This window comes from Callithrix jacchus, chromosome 9 (assembly GCF_049354715.1).
Source record: "Callithrix jacchus isolate 240 chromosome 9, calJac240_pri, whole genome shotgun sequence".
NCBI classification, from domain to species: Eukaryota; Metazoa; Chordata; class Mammalia; order Primates; family Cebidae; genus Callithrix; species Callithrix jacchus.
Window position 1 is genome coordinate 69,238,823 of NC_133510.1, and position 21,066 is coordinate 69,259,888.

The following is a 21,066-nucleotide window of genomic DNA, read 5'->3' on the forward strand; positions in this document are numbered from 1 at the left end:
GAGACAAATCAAGAACATACTCCCATTTATAATATCTGCCAAAAATTTAATATGTTTATGACTACTTCTAACCAAAGAGAGGAAACATCACTACAAGGAGAATTACAAAACACTGTTGAAAGAAATCATAAATGATACAAATGAAAACATATTCCATGCATTTGGATAGGAAGAATCAATATCATTAAAATTATATTGCTCAAAGCAATCTATAGATTCAATACCATTCCTATTAAACTACAACATCATTTTTAACTACATGAGAAAAAACTATTCTAAAATTCATATGGAACCAAAAAGAGCCCAAATAGCCAAAGCCATCCTATGCAAAAACAGCAAAGCTGGAGGCATCACATTATCCAACTTCAAACTATACCATAAGGCTACAGTAACCAAAACCACATTGTACTGGTACAAAGCAGACACATAGACCAATGGAACAGAATAGAGAACCCAGAAATAAAGCCCCATGCCCAAACCATCTGATCGTGGACAAAGTCAACAAAAATAAGCAATGGGGAAAGGACTCTCTATCCATTAAATGATGCTGGGACAGCTACCTGGCCATATGCAGAATGAAATTGCATCCCTACCTTTCATCATATACAAAAGTTAACTCGATATGGATTAAAAATTTAGATGTAAGACCTCAAACTATACAAGTCCTAGAAGAAAACCTAGGAAGTATCATTCTGTTTCTTTTTAAATTTTATTTATTTATTTAGAGATAGAGTTTTTGCTCTGTTGCCCAGGCTACAGTGCAGTGGTACAATCTCACTCACCGCAACCTCTGCCTCCCAGGTTCAGGTGATTCTCCTGCCTCAGTCTCCTGCGTAGCTGGGATAACAGGCGCCTGCCACCAATCCCGGCTAATTATTGGATTTTAAGTAGAGACGGGGTTTCATCATGTTGGCCAGGCTGGTCTCAAACTCCTACTGTTTCTTTATTTAAAATTTTGTGTCTTCTGGAAATACCATTCTGGACATCAACTTTGGCAAAGAATTTATGACTAAGTCCTCAAAAGCAATTGCAACAAAAGCAAAAACTGACAAGTGAAACCTAATTAAAGATCTTCCGCACAGCCAAAGATGCTGTCAACAGAGTAGAAAGACAATCTACGGAATGTGAGAAAATATTCGCAAACTACGCATCCAACAGTCTAATATCTAGAATCTAAAGTGAACTTAAAACAATCCAACAAGCAAAAAACAAACAAGTAACCCATTAAAAAGTAGGCCAAGGACATACACATACACTTCTCAAAAGTATCTCAAATAAGCAGCTAACAAACTCATGAAAAAATGGTCAAGAAAATTAATCATCACAATGAGATACCATTTTACAACAGTTAGAATGATTATTATCAAAAAGTCAGGAGGCCGGGTGCGGTGGCTCACGTCTGTAATCCCAGCACTTTGGGAGGCCGAGGCATCACCTGAGGTCAGGAGTTCGAGACCATCCTGACCAACATGGTAAAACTCTTGTCTTTACGAAAAATACAAAAATTAGCTGGTGTGACTGCACACTCTTGTAGTCCCAGCTACTTGGGAGGCTGAGGCAGGAGAATTGCTTGAACCCAGGTAGCAGAGGTTGCAGTGAGCCAAGATTTCTCCACTGCATTCCAGCCTGGGTCACAGAGTGAGACACTGTCTCAAAATAATAATAAAAATTAAAAGTAAAAAATAACAGATGTTAGCAAGGCTGCAGAGAAAAGGAATGCTTATCTACTGTTAATGGGAATGTAAATTAGTTCAGCCACTGTGGAAAGTAGTTTGAAGATTTCTTGTGGTGGTGGTGGTGGTTTGTTTTAGTTTTTGTTTCTGAGACAGAGTCTCACTATGTCGTCCAGGCTGGAGTGCAGTGGCGTGATCTTAGCTCACTGCAACCTCCATCTCCCGGGTTCAAGCAATTCTCCTGCCTCAGCTTCCTGAATAGCTGGGACTACAGGCATGTGCTACTGTACCTGGCTAATTTTTGTATTTTTAGTAGAGACAGGGTATCACCATATTGTTCAGGCTGGTATCGAACTCCTGACCTTGTGATCTGCCTTCCTTGGCCTCCCAAAGTGCTGGGATTACAGGCGTGAGCCACCTCTCCCGGCCATGCCCAGCTATTTTTATTTTTTGTAGAGAGTCTTACTATATTGCCCAAGCTGGTCTCAGACTCCTAGCCTCAAGCAATCTTCCCACCTTAGCCTCCCAAAGTGCTGGGATTACAGACATGAGCTACCTTATCTGGCCTAACTTTTAAAATATACTAAAACAGTAATAAGCAACACTATTGTAACACTAAAAACTTTGTGAAGACTTAATGAAAATTTTGGTTATCATATAGATTTTTGAAGGTTCCTTCATAAAGGAACTGGATTAAAGTCTGATGAAGTAAGGTTCCCATCCTTCTCTACTTACTGGATATGATGGGAGAATTGAAAGAAACTGAGGACAGTTGGGGCACAGTGGCTCACTTCTGTAATCCTAACATTTTGGGAAGCTGTGGCAGGAGGATCACTTGAGGTCAGGAGTTCAAGACCAGCCTGGCCAACATGGCAAAACACCATCTCTACTAAAAATACAAAAATTAGCTGGGCGTGGTGGTGTGCATCTGTATTCCCAGCTACTTGGGAGGCTGAAGTATGAGAATCGCTTGAACCCAGGGAGCAGAGATTGCACTGAGTCAAGATCATGCCACTGCACTCCAGCCTGGGCAATAGAGCAAGACTCTTGTCTCAAAAAAAAAAAACCAAAAAACAAAACTGAGGACAAGTTTGATGAAGTAGGGTGATAACTGTTATCATTCTCTTTTTTTTTTTGAGACAGAGTCTCGCTCTGTCACCAGGTGCCAGGCTGGAGTACAGTGGTGCAATCTCGGCTCACTGCAAACTTCACCTCCCAGGTTCAAGCAATTCTCCTGCCTCAGCCTCCTGAGTAGCTGGGACTACAGGCGCGCACCACCACACCCAGCTAATTTTTTTTTTTTTTTTTTGTATTTTTAGTAGAGACAGGGTTTCACCATATTGGTCAGGATGGTCTTGATCTCTTGACCTCGTGATCAACCTGCCTCGGCCTCCCAAAGTGCTGGGATTACAGGCTTGAGCCACCTCACGCAGCCTTCTTTTTTTTTGAGATGAAGTTTCTCTCTTGTTGTCCAGGCTGGAGTGCAGTGACACCTCTGCCTCCTGGATTAAAGCAATTCTCCTGTGTCAGTCTCCTGAGTTGCTGGGATTATAGGCCTGAGCTACCACGCCTGGCCAAGTTTTTGTATTTTTAGTAGACATGGGGTTGGCTGGTCTCAAATTCCTGACCTCAGGCTATCTGCCTGCCTTGGCCTTCCAAAGTGCTGGGATTACAGGCATGAGCCACCACACCCAGCCATCATTCTAATTCTTATTTATCTTTTCAAGAAACAACATAATGAAACTACTAAAAGCCATCCAGAATACTGGGAAAGGCTATGAGGCCAGGAACCTTTACGTGATGCTAAGCAGACTTGATGACTACCAGAAAAAGGTGATGCAGGTCTGGACTGAGAAGCGGAAGTCTCTAGGGCAGAAACGGAATCAGTGCTTGAAGAAAATGATACATGTATTTGAGGAGGTAACCTGCTCTCCACTCCCTCTCTCCAGCATGTTGTAAAAACACGAAAGTGGTTAAGCTTTGAAAATGACATTTACCTGGAGACAGCATGCTATATTACTTTCCTGGGCTGCTGTAACAAATTACCACAAACTTCATAGCTTGAAACAACAGAAATTTACTCTCTTACAGTTCTAGGGGCCAGAAATTAGTGAAATCAGGGTGTTTGCCGGGTTGGTTCCCTCTAGAAGCTCTGAGAGGGCATTCTGTTGTATGATTCTGTCCTAGATTGCGACGGCTATGGGCAATCTAGCATTCCTGTTTGTAGCCACATAATTCCGATCTCTGCTTCTGTCTTTCAAATGGCCTTCTTCTTCCTTTTTCTTTTTGAGTCTTGCTCTGTCATCCAGGCTGGACTGCAGTGGCAGTATCTCGGCTCACGGCAACCTCCACTTCCCGGGTTCAAGCAATTCTCCTGACTCAATCTCCTGAGTAGCTGGGATTACAGGTGCCCACCACCACACCCAGCTAAGTTTTTGTATTTTTCATAGAGATGGGTTTCACCATGTTGGCTAGACTGGTTTTGAATTCCTGACCTCAGGTGATCCACCCGCCTCACCCTCCCAAGGTGTAGGGATTACAGCCATAAGCCACCACGCCTGGCCTGAGTTCTAATGATAAATGTTACAAGCTGGGGTTCTAGAGACATTTTATAACTATATATCCTTCTCTCTCATTAACATCAGGATTTTTTTTTTAGACAGAGTCTTGCTCTGTTGCCCAGGCTGGAATGCAGTGGTGCAATCTCAGCTTACTGCAACCTCCACCTCCTGTGTTCAAGTGATTCTTCTGCCTCAGCCTCCCAAGTAGCTGGGACTACAGGTGCATGCCATCACACCTGGCTAATTTTGTATTTTTAGTAGAGACAGGGTTTCACCATATTGGCCAGGCTGGTCTCAAACTCCTGACCTCATGATCTGCCTGCCTCGGCCTCCCAAAGTGCTGGGATTACAGGCGTGAGTGACCATGGCCAGTCGACATCAATTAATTTATAAGATTAGTTTACTTGCTACTTTGGAAGGTAGAGAGAGACTTCTCATCAGACAGAGCCTAATCCAAGTCAAACATATATTGTAAATTTTCCAGAACTGTTATTTTTTGTTTTATTTATTTATTTATTTTTAAAAGATGGGGTTTCACCATGTTGGTCAGGCTGGTCTTGAACTCCCGACCTCAGGTGATCCACCGCCTTGGCCTCCAAAGTGCTTGGATTACAGGCGTGAGCCACTGCGCCCAGCCATATTTTATTTTTTATTTATTCATTTATTTTTTTGAGATGGAGTCTTGCTCTGTCAACCAGGCTGGAGTGCAGATGCGTGATCTCGGTTCACCGCAATCTTCACCTCCTGGGTCCAAGTGATTCTTCTGCCTCTGCTTCCTGAGTAGCTGAGATTATAGGTGCCCACCACCATGCCCGGGTAATTTTTGTATTTTTAGTAAAGACAGGGTTTCACCACATTGGCCAAGCTGGTCTTGGACTCCTGACCTCAAGTGATTCACCCGTCTTGGCCTCCCAAAGGGCTGGGATTACAAGTATGAGCCACTGCACCTGGCCCAGAACAGTTATATTTTAAATATTACAGCTTTTTGTCAAAAAAATGAATATGCTCCTTTTTTTAAATTTGGCAAATATAGCCAATGTAGATAGGGTTGACAGCAACATGGGTTATTTAACAGGAATCACAATGCCTAGGGCATTTTAGAGGAGGAATAAGGGTCTGGGGTCAGGGAAGCCAAAATCCAGAGGGTGAGGTATGGGTATCAAGGCTTAGAGAAAGGAGACAAAGCAAAAGGGATAAGAGGTTAGATATGAATACCCTGCACTGAATCAGCATGGTGGTCAAGAGGGTTAGTTCTGCTACCAGATTGTGGGGGTTCAAATCAGCCTAGCTACGTACTAGCTAAGTGACGTTATGCAAGCTGCTTACATTTTCTGAGCCTGATTCTCCATATGTAAGATAAGGGTAATAATAATATGTATCTCATAAGGTTGTTATAAATACCAAATCAGCTAATATATGGAAAGTGCTTAGCTCAGTGTCTGACATTCAGTTAAGTATTCAGTAAATGCTGGCTATCATTACAGTTGCATACTGCTTCACAATTTGTAAAGTGCTTCCATATATACTGTGTTTTACAATTCTCCCAACAACCCTGTGTTATTATCCCTGTTTTAGAAATGAGGGGAAAGAAGTGCAGATAAATTAAGTAACTATCCCAGCGTCTCAAGAACATGAGAGGACCAGGAGTTGAGCTTAAGTAGGACTAAGGATTTTACATAGCAGAGCTGCCACCTCTGAAATTATGAATGTTGGAAGCGGGTAGAGTAGGGAGAGGATTTGCAAATCCATGGAAAAGAGGAATTACAGTTTAGTCTAGGAACAGCTCTGAAGATCCTTCTAAAGATTCTCTTTTCATGGTTTCCTTTTTCTGATCTAATTTTTTTATAGCTCAGAAAGATACATGAATTGAATCTTAGTCAACCTATCCCCTTAATCATCAAAGAAAAGCAGATACCTGCCTCTACCACATTTGTTCAAAAGCCATTCTTAAAATTACTAATGGAAGAGGACAGAACCTCTGACATATTCAAGAAATTTAGGTATGTGCTAGAAAGACTGATATTAAACTTTGTTTGGACGATATGTGGGACCTAATTTCCTGCACAAGAGCTTCCTTTTCCCCACAATTATCAAATGGTGCAACGGAAAGTCTAAAGAGTATTAATTCCCTTAGCTAATTTTGCAAGAGGTTAACTTACATATATTTCTACTTAAATATTTAACATTGGATTTTGAGTTCCTCTAAAAATAAAGGTGATTCTTTCTTAATAAAAAAAAAATTCTTTTAATAAAGAAACTTAGAAGCATTATCCTCTCTTTCTTTTTTTTTAATTGCATTTTAGGGTTTCGGGTACATGTGAAGAACATGCAAGATAGTTGCATAGGTACACAAGTGGCAGTGTGATTTGCTGCCTTCCTCCCCTTCACCTATATCTGGCATTTCTCCCCATGCTATCTCTCCCCAACTCCCCACCCCCAGCTGTCCCTCCCCTATTCCCCCCAATAGACCCCAGTGTGTAGTGCTCCCCTCACTGTGTCCACGTGTTCTCATTGTTCAACACCCGCCTATGAGTGAGAACATGCGGTATTTCGTTTTCTTTTCTGTGTCAGTTTGCTGAGAATGGTGGTCTCCAGGTTCATCCATGTCCCTACAAAGGACACGAACTCATCATTGATTGCTGCATAATATTCCATGGTGTATATCATCGATGGGCATTTGGGTTGATTCCAGGTCTTTGCTATTGTAAACAGTGCTGCAATGAACATTCGTGTGCATGTGTCCTTACAGTAGAATGATTTATAATCCTTTGGATATATATACAGTAATGGGATTGCTGGGTCAAATGGAATTTCTATTTCTAGGTCCTTGAGGAATCGCCACACTGTCTTCCACAATGGTTGAACTAATTTACACTCCCACCAGCAGTGTAAAAGTGTTCCTATTACTCCACATCCTCTCCAGCATCTGTTGTCTCCAGATTTTTTAATAATCGCCATTCTAATTGGCGGGAGATGGTATCTCAATGTAGTTTTGATTTGCATTTCTCTAATGACCAGTGATGATGAGCATTTTTTCATATGTTTGTTGGCCTCATGTATGTCTTCTTTTGTAAAGTGTCTGTTCATATCCTTTGCCCACTTTTGAATGGGCTTGTTTTTTTCTTGTATCTGTTTTAGTTCTTTGTAAATTCTGGATATCAGCCCTTTGTCAGATGGATAAACTGCAAAAATTTTTTCCCATTCTGTTGGCTGCTGATTCACTCTAATGACTGTTTCTTTTGCTGTGCAGAAGCTGTGGAGTCTGATTAGGTCCCATGTGTTTATTTTGGCTTTTGTTGCCAGTGCTTTTGGTGTTTTGTTCATGAAGTCCTTACCTACTCCTATGTCCTGAATGGTTTTGCCTAGATTTTCTTCTAGGGTTTTTATGGTTTTAGGTCTTATGTTTAAGTCTTTAATCCATCTGGAGTTAATTTTAGTGTAAGGTGTCAGGAAGGGGTCCATTTTCTGCTTTCTGCACATAGCTAGCCAGTTTTCCCAACACCATTTATTAAACAGGGAATCCTTTCCCCATTGCTTGTTTTTGTCAGGTTTATCAAAGATTGTATGGTTGTAGATACATTGTGTTGCCTCTGATGCCTCTGTTCTGTCCCATTGGTTTGTATCTCTGTTTTGGTACAGAGATACCATGCTGTACCATGCTGTTTTGATTACTGTAGCCTTGTAGTATTGTTTGAAGTCCAGTAGTGTGATGCCTCCTGCTGTGTTCTTTTTACTTAGAATTGACTTGGCTATGCAGGCTCTCTTTTGGTTCCATATGAAGTTTAAGGTGGTTTTTTCCAGTTCTGTGAAGAAGGTCATTGGTAGCTTGATGGGGATAGCGTTGAATCTGTAAATTACTTTGGGCAGTATGGCCATTTTCACAATATTGATTCTTCCTAACAATGAACATGGAATGTTTCTCCATCTGTTTATGTCCTCTCTTATTTCGTTGAGCAGTGGTTTATAGTTCTCCTTGAAGAGGTCCTTTACATCCTTTGTTAGTTGTATTCCTAGGTATTTTATTCTCTTTGTAGCAATTGTGAATGGCAGTTCGTCCTTGATTTGGCTCTCTTTAAGTCTGTTATTGGCGTATAGGAATGCTTGATTTTTGCACATTGATTTCGTATCCTGAGACTTTGCTGAAGTTGCTTATCAGTTTCAGGAGATTTTGGGCTGAGACAATGGGGTCTTCTAGATATACTATCATGTCATCTGCAAATAGCGACAATTTGGCTTCCTCCTTTCCTATTTGAATACCCTTTATTTCTTTTTCTTGCCTGATTGCTCTGGCTAGAACTTCCAGTACTATATTGAATAGGAGTGCTGAGAGAGGGCATCCTTGTCTAGTGCCAGATTTCAAAGGGAATGCTTCCAGTTTTTGCCCATTCAGTATATTGGCTGTTGGTTTGTCATAAATAGCTTTTATTATTTTGAGATAAATTCCATCAATACTGAGTTTATTGAGGGTTTTTAGCATAAAGGGCTGTTGAATTTTGTCAAAGGCCTTCTCTGCATCAATTGAGATAATCGTGTGGTTTTTGTTTTTGGTTCTGTTTATGTGGTGAATTACGTTTATAGACTTGCATATGTTGAACCAGCCTTGCATCTCTGGGATGAATCCTACTTGATCATGGTGGATAAGCTTTTTGATGTCCTGTTGCAATTGGCTTGCCAGTATTTTATTGAAGATTTTTGCATCTATGTTCATCATGGATATTGGCCTTAAGTTTTCTTTTCTTGTTGAGTCTCTGCCGGGTTTTGGTATCAGGATGATGTTGGTCTCATAAAATGATTTGGGAAGGATTCCCTCTTTTTGGATTATTTGGAATAGTTTCAGGAGGAATGGTAACAGTGCCTCTTTGTGTGTCTGGTAGAATTCAGCTGTGAACCCATCTGGACCTGGGCTTTTTTTGTGTAATAGGCTCTTAATTGCTGCCTCAACTTCAGATCTTGCTATTGGTCTATTCATGGTAAACTTCTTCCTGGTTTAGGCTTGGGAGGACACAAGTGTCCAAGAATTTATCCAGTTTCTTTCAGGTTTACTAGTTACGTGCATAGAGTTGTTTGTAATATTCTTTGATGATGGTTTGAATTTCTGTGGGATCTGTGGTGATTTCCCCTTTATTGTTTTTTATTGCATCAATTTGGTTATTCTCTTTTCTATTTTATTAATCTGGCTAGTGGTCTATTTTGCTGATCTTTTCAAAAAACCAGCTCCTGGATTTATTGATTTTTTGAAGGGTTTTTCATGTCTCTATCTCCTTCAGTTCGGCTCTGATCTTAGTTGTTTCTTGTCTTCTGCTAGGTTTTGAGTTTTTTTTTTTTTGATCTTGCTCCTCTAGCTCTTTCAATTTTGATGATAGGGTATCAATTTTGGATCTCTCCACTCTTCTCATGTGGGCACTTATTGTTATATATTTTCCTCTAGAGACTGCTTTAAATGCGTCCCAGAGATTCTGGTACGTTGTGTCTTCGTTCTCGTTGGTTTCAAAGAACGTCTTTATTTCTGCCTTCCTTTCATTGTTTATCCAGTCAACATTCAAGAGCCAGTTGTTCAGTTTCCATGAAGTTGTGCGGTTCTGAGTTAGTTTCTGAATTCTGAGTTCTAACTTGATTGCACTTTGGTCTGAGACTGTTTGTTATGATTTCCGTTCTTTTGCATTTGCGGAGGAGTGATTTACTTCCAATTATGTGGTCAATTTTACAGTAGGTGTGCTGAGAAGAATGTATATTCTGTGGATTTGGGGTGGAGAGTTCTGTAAATGTCTATCATGTTTGCTTCTTCCAGGTCTCAGTCCAAGTCCTGGATATCCTTGTTAATTTTCTGTCTGGTTGATCTGTCTAACATTGACAGTAGAGTGTTAAAGTCTCCCACTATTATTGTGTGGGAGTCTAAGTCTCTGTAAGTCATTAAGAACTTGCCTTATGTATCTGGGTGTTCCTGTATTGGATGCGTATATATTTAGGATCGTTAGCTCTTCTTGTTGTATCGATCCTTTTACCATTATGTAATGTCCTTCTTTATCTCTTTTGATCTTTGCTGCTTTAAAGTCTATTTTATCAGAGACGAGAATTGCAGCTCTTGCTTTTTTTTGCTCTCCATTTGCTTGGTGTTTTTTATTTTTTTAAGGAGGAAGGAGCTTTAGGAAGGAAGGAGGAAAGTTATGTGGTCTCTATAAGCCATGAAGCTAAAATGGTAGTTTTAAAGTGGATTACTAGGTGAAGTCATGAAAATGCAGCTTTGGTAACTCAGCAAATTCTGCTTTTTCATCCATCCGTCTGTCAAAGTGGGCAGAGCTAATGCCGGTCAGTGCAAGGGGAGGGCATTATAGGACTAGGTGGTGGTGAAGAGGGGTGAATAAGATATATATTAATGGGCTATGGAATTCAGAAAAATTTGGTGCTTCCAATTTATGCTCTGATTCTGTAGACAACAAGAGGACCAGACAGAGGCCATCTGGAATGTTGATCTGTCCACTACAAGCTACCCAATAGCAGAGAAGACATCTATGCATTCACTCTGGGCCCAGCTGGGTGGGTACCCAGATATTCCTAGGCTGCTTCAGTTAGATGTGCAGTCTACCTTCCGAAAATCTCTTGCATCCCTCCAATCACAGTAAGTTATGGACTGGAAGCACTCTGGTAATTGGGCCTTTGATCATATACTTTTTGTTTCCCTAACTTGACTTTCTCCTGTAGCATCAAGGAGTTACCAAAAGTCATGTTCAGTATGAGGTTAGGACTCATACCTGTCATAAAATAGTACAGATAAATTCAGCATTAGTCTGTGTTTCTCATCATAGGCCTGTAGATGTCACCATTGAATAACATAAAACAAGCAAAAAACCAGTTATAATACCATGAACCTAATCTACACTAGATAGGTCCACTTTTAATTCCATCCTTAGAAATCTGTTAATAGAAGTACCAGAAAGGGCCAGGTGCAGTGGCTCACACCTGTAATCCCAGCACTTTGGGAGGCTGAGGCAGGTAGATCACAATGTCAGGAGTTCAAGACCAGCCTGGCCAATACGCTGAAACCTTGTCTCTACTAAGAATACAAAAAAAATTAGCCAGGCATGGTAGCAGGCACCTGTAGTCCCAGGCTGAGACAGAATTGCTTGAACCCAGGAGGCAGAGGTTGCAGTAAGCCAAGATTACACCACTATACTCCAGCCTGAGCAACAGAGTGAGACTCCATCTCAAAAAAAAAAAAAAAAAAAGGTAACAAAAAAAATTGTAGAATGCTTTTTTCATATTATGGTTCAGTGACATGACTTTAAGTGCAGTTGTCATATCTTGACCCAATCTGAGTAAATTAGGTGTTTATTTTCTAGGATACACTGAAGAGATGATTCCACATTTCCAAAATCTGATAAACCAGATTCTCACTTAAACCATTGGAAATTATTCTAGTGGAAATAAGGGCTTTGGAGTCTGCATTAACTCTTTCAGGACAAATAATTATTTAATATTCTAAATCAAGAATTTAGAAAATTGAACTTTTGTTAATCTGAAAGAGTTCATGGGAGCAGTCTGATTTATTTTGGTGAAATCTAAGTCCCGAAGAAGTAGTGTTAGGCTGTGCACAATGAATTATGCCTGTAATCCCAGCACTTTGGGAGGCCAAGGCAGGTGGATCACCTGAGGTGGGGAGTTTGAGACCAGCCTGGCTAACATGGCAAAACCCCATCTCTACTAAAAATACAAAATTATCCAGGTATGCTGATGCACATCTGTAATCTCAGTTACTTGGAGGCTGAGGCAGGAGAATTGCTTGAACCCAGGAGGCAGAGGTTGCAGTAAGCCAAGATTGTGCCACTGTGCAGTAGCCTGGGAGATAGAGTAAGACTCCATCTCAAAAAAAAAAAAAAAAAAGTAGTGTTAACTCACAAATTTGTCCAGGTGGCAGACACCATAAAATAAGACATTTAAAATTCTACAATACAGCAGTAATAGCAAAAATATTGCTATTTGGTGTATACAAAGTCATATATCATGAGCATGTGTTTTTAAAAAAATTATTAAACCAAATATAACCATTAAATTGAATAAGCATGATTCATAAGTTATAGGTTATAATCACAAAACAACATTTTTTTCTGGTCTCCCATTTTTCCTTTTACTTTACAGCAATTAAATTAATGAATTTAGATTATTTTGAGGGAAAATATTCTAATTTAGTTATTTATAGGGCCTTGGGACAAAATATATAAATTTTTCTTTAAGTTTTGTTAGCTCCATTCCATTACTGACTTCAAGTGTCAGATATCCTTCTGACCTAACCACTTATTACTTATGCTAAATCCCTGAAGACTCTTATTTCCAGTTACCTGTTTTATTTTAATTAATTAATTTTATTTATTTTTGAGATGGAGTCTCCCTCTGTCGCCAAGGCTGGAGTGCAGTGGCATGATCTCAGCTCACTGCAACCTCCATCTCCTAGATTCAAGTGATTCTCTTGACTCAGCTTCCTGAGTAGCTGGGACTACAGATATCCACAATGACACCTGGCTAATTTTTGTATTTTTAGTAGAAACAGGGTTTCACCACGTTGGCCAGGCTGGTCTCAAACTCCTGGCCTCAAGTGATTGGCCTGCCTTGGTTTCCCAAAGTGCTGGGATTACAGGTGTGAGCCACTAGGCCCGGCCCTATTATTTTATTTTTATTATTTTTTAAGAGACGGGGTCTCTAAAACAAGCTTGTTTTGTTGCAAAAGCAAGCTCATATTGGACATGTTTTAAAATCTACTTTGAGGCCAGGAGTGGTGACTCATGCCTATACTCCAGCGCTTTGAGAGGCTGAGGAAGGTGGATCACCTGAGGCCAGGACTTCAAGGCCAGCCTGGCCAACATGCTGAAACTCTGTCTCTACTAAAAAATTAAAAAATCAGCTGGGCATGCTGGCACACACCTGTAGTCCCAGCTACTCAGGAGGCTGAGGAATGAGAAAGGCTTGAGCCTGGGAGGCAGAGGTTGCAGTGAGCTGAGATTACAACACTGTACTCCAGCCTGGGCAACAAGGCAAGACTGTCTCAAAAAAAAATAAAGAAGGGCTAGGCGCAGTGGCTCAAGCCTGTAATCCCAGCACTTTGGGAGGCTGAGGCAGGTGGATCACGAGGTCAAAAGATTTAGACCATCCTGGTCAACAGGGTGAAACCTCGTCTCTATTAAAAATACAAAAATTAGCTGGGCATGGTGGTGTGCACCTGTAGTCCCAGCTACTCGGGAGGCTGAGGCAGGAGAATTACTTGAACCCAGGAGGCAGAGGTTGTGGTGAGCCGAGATCGTGCCATTGTACTCCAGTCTGGGTAACAACAGCGAAACTCCATCTCAAAAAAAAAAGAAATTTGGATATTTTTCAACATTGCAAACAATACTACACCAAATATCTTTACAATATTTTGTATGTTTATATAATTATTTCTCTATGAAAATTCCATTAAAATAGCTGGGCGCGGTGGCTCACGCCTGTAATCCCAGCACTTTGGGAGGCCGAGGCAGGTGGATCATGAGGTCAAGAGATCGAAACCATCCTGGTCAACAGGGTGAAACCCCGTCTCTACTAAAAATACAAAAATTAGCTGGGCATGGTGGTGCGTGCCTGTAGTCCCAGCTACTTGGGAGGCTGAGGCAGAAGAATTGCTTGAACCCAGAAGGCAGAGGTTGCAGTTAGCCGAGGTCGTGCCATTGCACTCCAGTCTGGGTAACAACAGCGAAACTCCGTCTCAAAAAAAAAGAAAAAGAAAATTCCATTAAAATAATATTCAGTTTGTACCAATTACAAAAGTAATGCATATTCACTGAAAATTTAAAAAATACGGACAGGTCTATCCTCAGAAATAACAATCATTATCAATATTTAAGCCATGTTCTAACTTTAGGTATAAGAATACTGTCTAATAAGTAATAAGCTATTGCCAAGTTCTTTTCTTCCTGATTTTGGGGCTGCAAGACATTCTGCCACCTTTATGTGACTTTTATAAATATGGATTATAGGCCAGGCACAGTGGCTTACACCTGTAATCTCAGCTGCTTGGGAGGCTGAGGTGGGAAGACTGCTTGAGCTTGGGGAGCAGAGGTTACAGTGAGCTGAGATGATGCCACTGCACTACAGCCTAAGCGACAGTATGAGACCCTGCCTCAAAAAAAAAAAAAAAAAAAAAAAGCATTACATACTGATTTTTTTTTTTTTAAGGAAGGGGTTTCACCACGATGGCCAGGCTGGTCTTGAACTCCTGACCTCAGGTGATCCACCCAACTCAGCCTCCCAAAGTGCTAGGATTACAGGCGTGAGCCACCAAGCCCAGCCTACATACTGATTTTACTAGTTTATCTTTGTGAATTCTGGCAGCACTTTCCCCTATGTCTCACCTATATTCCTACAAATGTGTTTAAAGCAATTTATAATGAGGTTAATTTTCTTGTCTCATTTCCAGGGTTAAGAAGATTCCCAAATCACTGTAAAATTAAATACAAGCATGTTGAAGGTACATATCTTTCAGGAAATGCCTATTTTGTTCTCTTTCATGTATATATATTGCTTTGTCTTTCCTTTGCTTTTATATTCTGGCTGTAGTTCTTCAGCTTGAACATCTTCATTTCTGGACTACTACTATGACCAATTAAGAAAGAATATCTTCTGCCCTAGATTACTGGAGACACAAAGCTTCAATACCCCTGGGGTAGGCTGAGTCATGAAAGGCATATCATTACGGGCCCCTAACATGATGGCAAAGTGGCACAGTCTGCCTCCCCCAGTCTAAACCCAAAGATGCCTCAGAAGGAAGAAATAAATGAGTATAATGAAGGAAACTAAAAACCAGCAGAACCCCCTGAAAAATTAGAAGGTGGTTATGACTGGTAAAGAAGGGAAATCATAATGTTACCAGTTGAGGGCTGTGAATGCAAGTTGTCCAAGTTCTTGGCATTTTGAACAAAGAGTAGGGCAAAATACCCAGCAAAAAATAATGAAGCAATAAAAGAACAAAAGTAAGGATTTATTGAAAACAAAACCATACTCCACAGTATGGGAGTAGCCTGAGCAGCTGCTCAAGAGCCTAGACACAGAATCTTCTTGGGTCCAAATACCCCCTAGAAGTTTCCCAGTGGTCACTTCATGTTCACCTCATGTGAATAAAATGGTAGCTTGCAATCAGTCTGATTGGTTGCAGAAAGCAGCCAACCAGAGGCTGAAGTGAAGATACAAAGGTCACACTCCTGTGCAAACATTGCAGCAAGCAACCAATCAGAGGGTAGGGTAAAGTTACAAAATTATACTTCTATGCAAAGACTGGCCTGCAATCAGTCTGATTCCTTGCGAACAGCCAATTTCCCATCTGCCGCACAGAAAAGATCAAAGGGAGTAGCCTCTAGTCCTTCCAGAAAAGGTCAAAGGGAGTAGCCTCTGGTCCTTCGGTTACTTAGGCATGGAAAGTTAGGTTTTCCTTTCAATTTAGTTCTAGGAAGTTGGCATGCAGCCTCATGTTTGCTGCCTCCAGATCCTATTCTCCTGCCTCAATAACTCTGTACCGCAGAGGGCCAGGCTTCCAGCATGGGGATTGTATTAGTCAGGGTTCTCTTAGAGGGACAGAACTAATAGGATATATAAAGGGAAGTTTATTAAGTATTAACATACATGATAACAAGGTCCCACAATAGGCTGTCTGCAAGCTGAGGAGCAAGGAGAGCCAGTCTCAGTCCCAAAACTGAAGAACTTGGAGTCCGATGTTCAAGGGCAGGAAGCTTCTGCCACAGGAGAAAGATGTAGGCTCAGAGGCTAGGCCCATCTGTCTCCTTTTTTCATTTTTCTGCCTGCTATATATTCACTGGACGCTAATTAGATTCTGCCCATGCAGTTAAGGGTGGGTTTGCCTTCCTCAGCCCACTGACTCAAATGTTAATCTCCTCACAGAAACATGCAGGATTAGTACTTGGCATCCTTTAATCCAATCGACACTCAGTATTAACCATCACAAGTCCACCCCTTGTTAACTTGAACACACACACATCTCCTGATATCATACATAATCTTTAAATAAAAACAATAATGTCATAATTACACCTAACATAATACAACTATCCTTTGTACAACCAGAAACACATCAATCCCCAACCCAAATGCTATTATATAAAGTTAATGATACTTAAATGCTGATATGAAGTCAATAAATCTTATGTCATATCATAAAGTAAAAGTAAATAAAATGAAGATATTTTCTTAGTACAAGTGTACACATGCACAAACATGTTTTTAATAAAAGGAGGAAATACTCATGACAATTACAGTCCTCGTTTCTGCAGTTGGTCACGTGGTCATAGCTGGTATTAATAACTACCTTTTTCTACTACCCATTCTGTATTCTCTTTGCCTTCAGCAAGCACCTTAGCAGGCGGTGGTTTCTTTCCTGGTAGAGGACCCAAATCTTCATTCCTGAAGGGTCTAGATCATTTGTGTCCTGCGTGGATTGGGCTGTTGTAGTTTTCCATTGACCTTAATCACAGGGCATGGTAATACTAAGAGATGTCCTAATGAATCTCCGGTATCCCATGTATATTCTTCCTTACCTCCATTGTGGAGTAGTAGACTGATTTCATCTTGATAATCTGGGTGAATCACCTCAGCCAACACTGCAGCTCCCTTCTTAGCCTGCTGACTTAAAGATAGGAGGAGACCAAAGTGTCCAAGTGGCAATCTTAACTTCCAGTTTAATGGAATTGTTGTGTCTCCTGGTGGCAGTGTTCCTCCTTCTGATAATGGAATGCTGCTGCGCATGACCCAATTTAAGGCTAGATAGGTCAGAAAGCACCCAGTTCATGATAGGCAGTTCTGGTGGCATGGTGACTTAATGGCCTATAGTCAAACGTTCAATTTCCACCAAAGCCCAGTAACAGGCCGAGCTGTCTCTCAAAAGGAAAGTAGTTATCTGCAGAAGATGGCAGGGCCTTGCTCCAAATCCTAAAGGCCTCCTCTGTGATTCACCTATGGGGGCCTGCCAAAGGCTCCAAACAGCATCTCTATCTGCCACAGACACCTCGGGCACCATTGGATCTGCCGGGTCATATGGACCAAGTGGCAGAGCAGCTTGCACAGCTGCCTGGGCCTGTTGCAGAGCCTTCTCCTGTTCTGGACCCCATTCAAAACTGGCAGCCTTTTGGGTCACTCGATAAATGGGCCAGAGTAACACACCCAAATGAGGAATGTGTTGCCTCCAAAATCCAAAACTAGGTTTTGTAGTTCTTTCTTGGTTGTAGGAGAGACCAAATGCAACAACTTATCCTTCACCTTAGAAGGACTATCTCTCTGTGCCTGGGCAGCGTGACCCTCCTGGCCCTGTGACCGGGTCTGGCGGGCAGGCGACTGGGCACACGGGGATGCGAGGGCAGCAGGACACTGTGGGGCGGGGGTGCCCCCATGGACAGGGTGCGCCTGTCTGCCCAGCAGGGTGGTGGGTGGGGGGTAGTGGAGTCATTTGGGGGCTTTGCTGCCCTCCGCTTGCTGGGGCCGAGGCTGGGCCAGATACCCACTCGGAGGGAACTTTCTTTTCCTTGTGTGTCCAGGGTGCTCGTCTGCGGAGTTCCTGTAGCCAAGTCAAAGGTGGCCCTGGGCAGGCACGGGTGTTATGGTCCTATCTTCAGCCAACAGGGCCATCCTCCTGAGGGCTACCTCTGGGGAATTCCTACAGGAAAAGAGTGATGAATTTGGCACTTCTGTGTTTCTGCCACTTCAGTGAGGCCACTGCAGGAGTCCATGCGGTGGACCTATGTTGAGGCCCGGGACATGCCTCTCCAGCCGCCTGTCTGCTGGGCTTGCCTTTTCAAGACCACTGTGAAAATCAGGACCATGGTGTGTCCTGAGCCTACAGGCCCTGTCCCCTCTCCCCATGTCTTCAGGGGTTGAGGGCTGTACCCAGCTTGCTGGAGAGGGAGAGGCAGATTTAGTGGATGCCTGGCATAGACTCGAACTGGCCTTTGGAAGTACCCTGTCCTGGTGGGGTTGCCTGTCACCACTGTGGACTGAGGCTTGGCAGAATCTGCAGGTGGGAAAGGCTGTGTGTGGCCTTGAGGTGGAACCTGCAGAGCTGACTTCCTGCCAGATAGGGACTTTCTGTGACATACCCTCAGTGAACCAGGGTCCTCAGCCAGCCCTACAGAGCACTTCTGTGCTGGGGTCAGGTAGGAAGTCTGGGCCAGTAGGGCCCCAGCACAGTCCCTCAATTTGGCCTGGCTCTGCCTCTGCCCATATTACCCCAGGTGGGATGCCACCCTGCATCACCTGGGGGTTGGCTCAGCTTGGGCCTGCCCTGTGGTGGAACTGGATGTTTTCAGGGAGCCCAGCCTTTCTGCATGCCAGCACAGTGCACAATATAGTTTTCAAAGTGCAGTTAAAACTCAAAAGTAAACTTTTCAGCCACTCAAAAAAAAAAAAAAAAAAAAGGACTATCTCGACAGGTCCCACACCACTGGACCCCCAGAAATTTTACTGAGGTAGAAGGTCCCTGGATTTCAGTCAGATTTATTTCCTATCCTTTGGCATGAAAAAAAAATCTCACCAATAAGTCCAGTTTGTTTGCTACTTCTTGCTCACTAGATCCAATCAGCATAATGTCATCAATGTAATGGACCATCATGTCATCCTGCAGAAGTGAAAATTGATCAAGGTCTCTCCAAATAAGATTATGACACAAAGCCAGAGAGTTCATGTACCCCTGAGGTTGGACAGTAAAGGTATATTGTCAGCCTTGCCAGCTGAATGCAAATTGCTTCTGGTGGGCTTTATGGACAGGAATGGAGAAAAAGGCATTTGCTAAGTCAATGGCTGCATACCAGGTATCAGGAGATGTGTTAATTTGCTCAAGCAATGAAATCACATCTAGTACAGCAGCTGCAACTGGAGTCAGCACTTGGTTAAGCTTGTGATAACCAACTGTCATTCTCCATAATCCATCTGTTTTCCGCACAAGCCAAATGGGAGAGTTGAATGGGGATGTGGTGGGAATCACCACCCCTGTGTCTTTCAAGTCCTTGATGGTGGGACTAATCTCCACAATCCCTCCAGGAATGCAATATTGTTTTTGATTTACTATTTTCCTAGGTAGAGGCAGCTCTAATGGCTTTTATTTGGCCTTTTCCACCAGAGTAGCCCTCACCTTACCAGTCAAGGAGCCAATGTGGGAGTATTGCCATCTGCTAAGTATGCTTATGCCAGTTATGTATTCTGACACTGGAGAAATGACCACCAGATGAGTCTGGGGACCTACTCTAAGTTGGACCCGAGCTATAATTCCATTAATTACCTGACCTCCATAAGCCCCTACTTTAACTGGAGGACCAAAATGACATTTTGGGTTCCCTGAAATCAATGTCAGCTCAGAGCCAGTGTCCAGCAGTCCCCAAAATGTCTGATCATTTCCCTTTCCCCAAAGCACAGTTACCCTGGTAAAAAGCCAGAAGTCTCCTTGGGGAAGGATGGGAGAAAGATTCACTGCATAAATTGTCGGCAATGTAGTGGAGTCCTTCCTCAAGGGGACCTGGCCGCCCCTTCATTCAAAGGGTTCTGGGTCTGTAAACTGGCTCAAGTCTGGAAATTGATTGAGAGGCTGTGATTCTGTTTTAATAATTCAAATTACTCCATTTTCCATTCAATCAGAAGTTTTATGTTTATATAAATTAAGCAGGAATGCAGTAGGCTTCCTATCAATTTCACTTCTAGGAACACCTTGATTAATTAGCCAATGCAGAGCTCCACATGAGTCAGACTATTCAGACTATTCTGATTGCCACTTTGCCTCTGCTGTCCATTATGGTAGCTACACCCACCTTCCCTCTGATGGTTGGGTGCTGCCACTTGGCCCCTGTCACCTTGAGATTCAATTATTCCCACTGTATTTAAATTTTGTAGTTGAGTGACTGTGGTTCCCACAGTTAGATCTGACATACAGAGAAGAGCAATTACAGGTCTCTTCAAAAATGCAGGTGCTGCCCTCACAAATCGGTATCGCAAGGCATTGGTCAAGGATATATCTTCTGGACCCTCCCAACCGGGATGAGTAGGTCAAAGGTGACTAATCCACTCCACCATCCCAATCTCCCTAAGCCTTTGGATCCCTGCCTCTATATTAAACCAAGGGATATCAGATATTCCCAGCTTTTAATCCACCTTTTAATCCATATTTCAGCTAACCAAGCAAACAAACTATTAGAACCTTTTTAAACTCCCTGAGTTGCAACATTAAAAGCAGAGTCCCTACTTAGTGGGCCCAAATCAATAAATTCAGCCAGATCCAACTCTTATGTTCCTTCCACCATTATCCAATACCCTTAATATCCATTCCCATGCCTGTTCTCCAGACTTCTGTTTATATCAACTTGAGAACTCAAACAGTTCTTTCTGAGTGTAGTACACCTCCTCATGGATCACACCCTCAACCTCACCTCCAGGGGCCAGGCGGGGCTTTAGTCTAGTTATAGGTGTAGAAGCAAACAGGGGTGTTGGGGGTAGCTTCTGAGGAGAATCAACATTATCTTGCTTGGCAACTGCCTCAGGGGAAGCCATCATTATTGCCTCAGGCAGCGTAGGGTTTATCTCCTCAGAAAAAGGTAGAAAGCCTGATGGCAGCATGGGTCAGGGAGGGGATATTGCCACTACAGTGGATGGAGAAGTTGTTCCTTCTGTCAAATAAGGTTCATCAGAGTTTACAAACTCAGTGTCCCCAGCTTCATCAGGGTCCTCCTATACGTCCCTATTCCAAGTTGCAGGGTCCCATTATTTTCCAATCAATGCCTTCACTTTAACAGTAGACATCTATCGAGGCTGTGCATGCACCTTTTGTT

At 42.3% G+C, this 21,066-nt stretch overlaps 2 protein-coding genes across 4 annotated transcripts in view; one reads left to right on the forward strand and one right to left on the reverse strand.

Moving 5' to 3' along the window:
- The window catches only part of FAM186A (family with sequence similarity 186 member A), a 68,046-nt gene extending 53,224 nt beyond the window's left edge, over positions 1 to 14,822 (forward strand). The window contains exons 5-8 of one of the 2 annotated variants that reach the window (XM_035256797.3): positions 3,401 to 3,593; positions 6,083 to 6,234; positions 10,665 to 10,850; positions 14,673 to 14,822. In XM_035256797.3, coding sequence (XP_035112688.3) covers positions 3,401 to 3,593; positions 6,083 to 6,234; positions 10,665 to 10,850; positions 14,673 to 14,700 — 559 coding nt within the window. In that variant the 3' untranslated portion in view covers positions 14,701 to 14,822. The remainder of the gene's footprint in view (positions 1 to 3,400; positions 3,594 to 6,082; positions 6,235 to 10,664; positions 10,851 to 14,672) is intronic. The other variant, XM_035256798.3, reaches the window with a different exon arrangement.
- The window catches only part of LARP4 (La ribonucleoprotein 4), a 200,898-nt gene that overhangs the window by 143,647 nt on the left and 36,185 nt on the right, over positions 1 to 21,066 (reverse strand). The window lies entirely within an intron of this gene.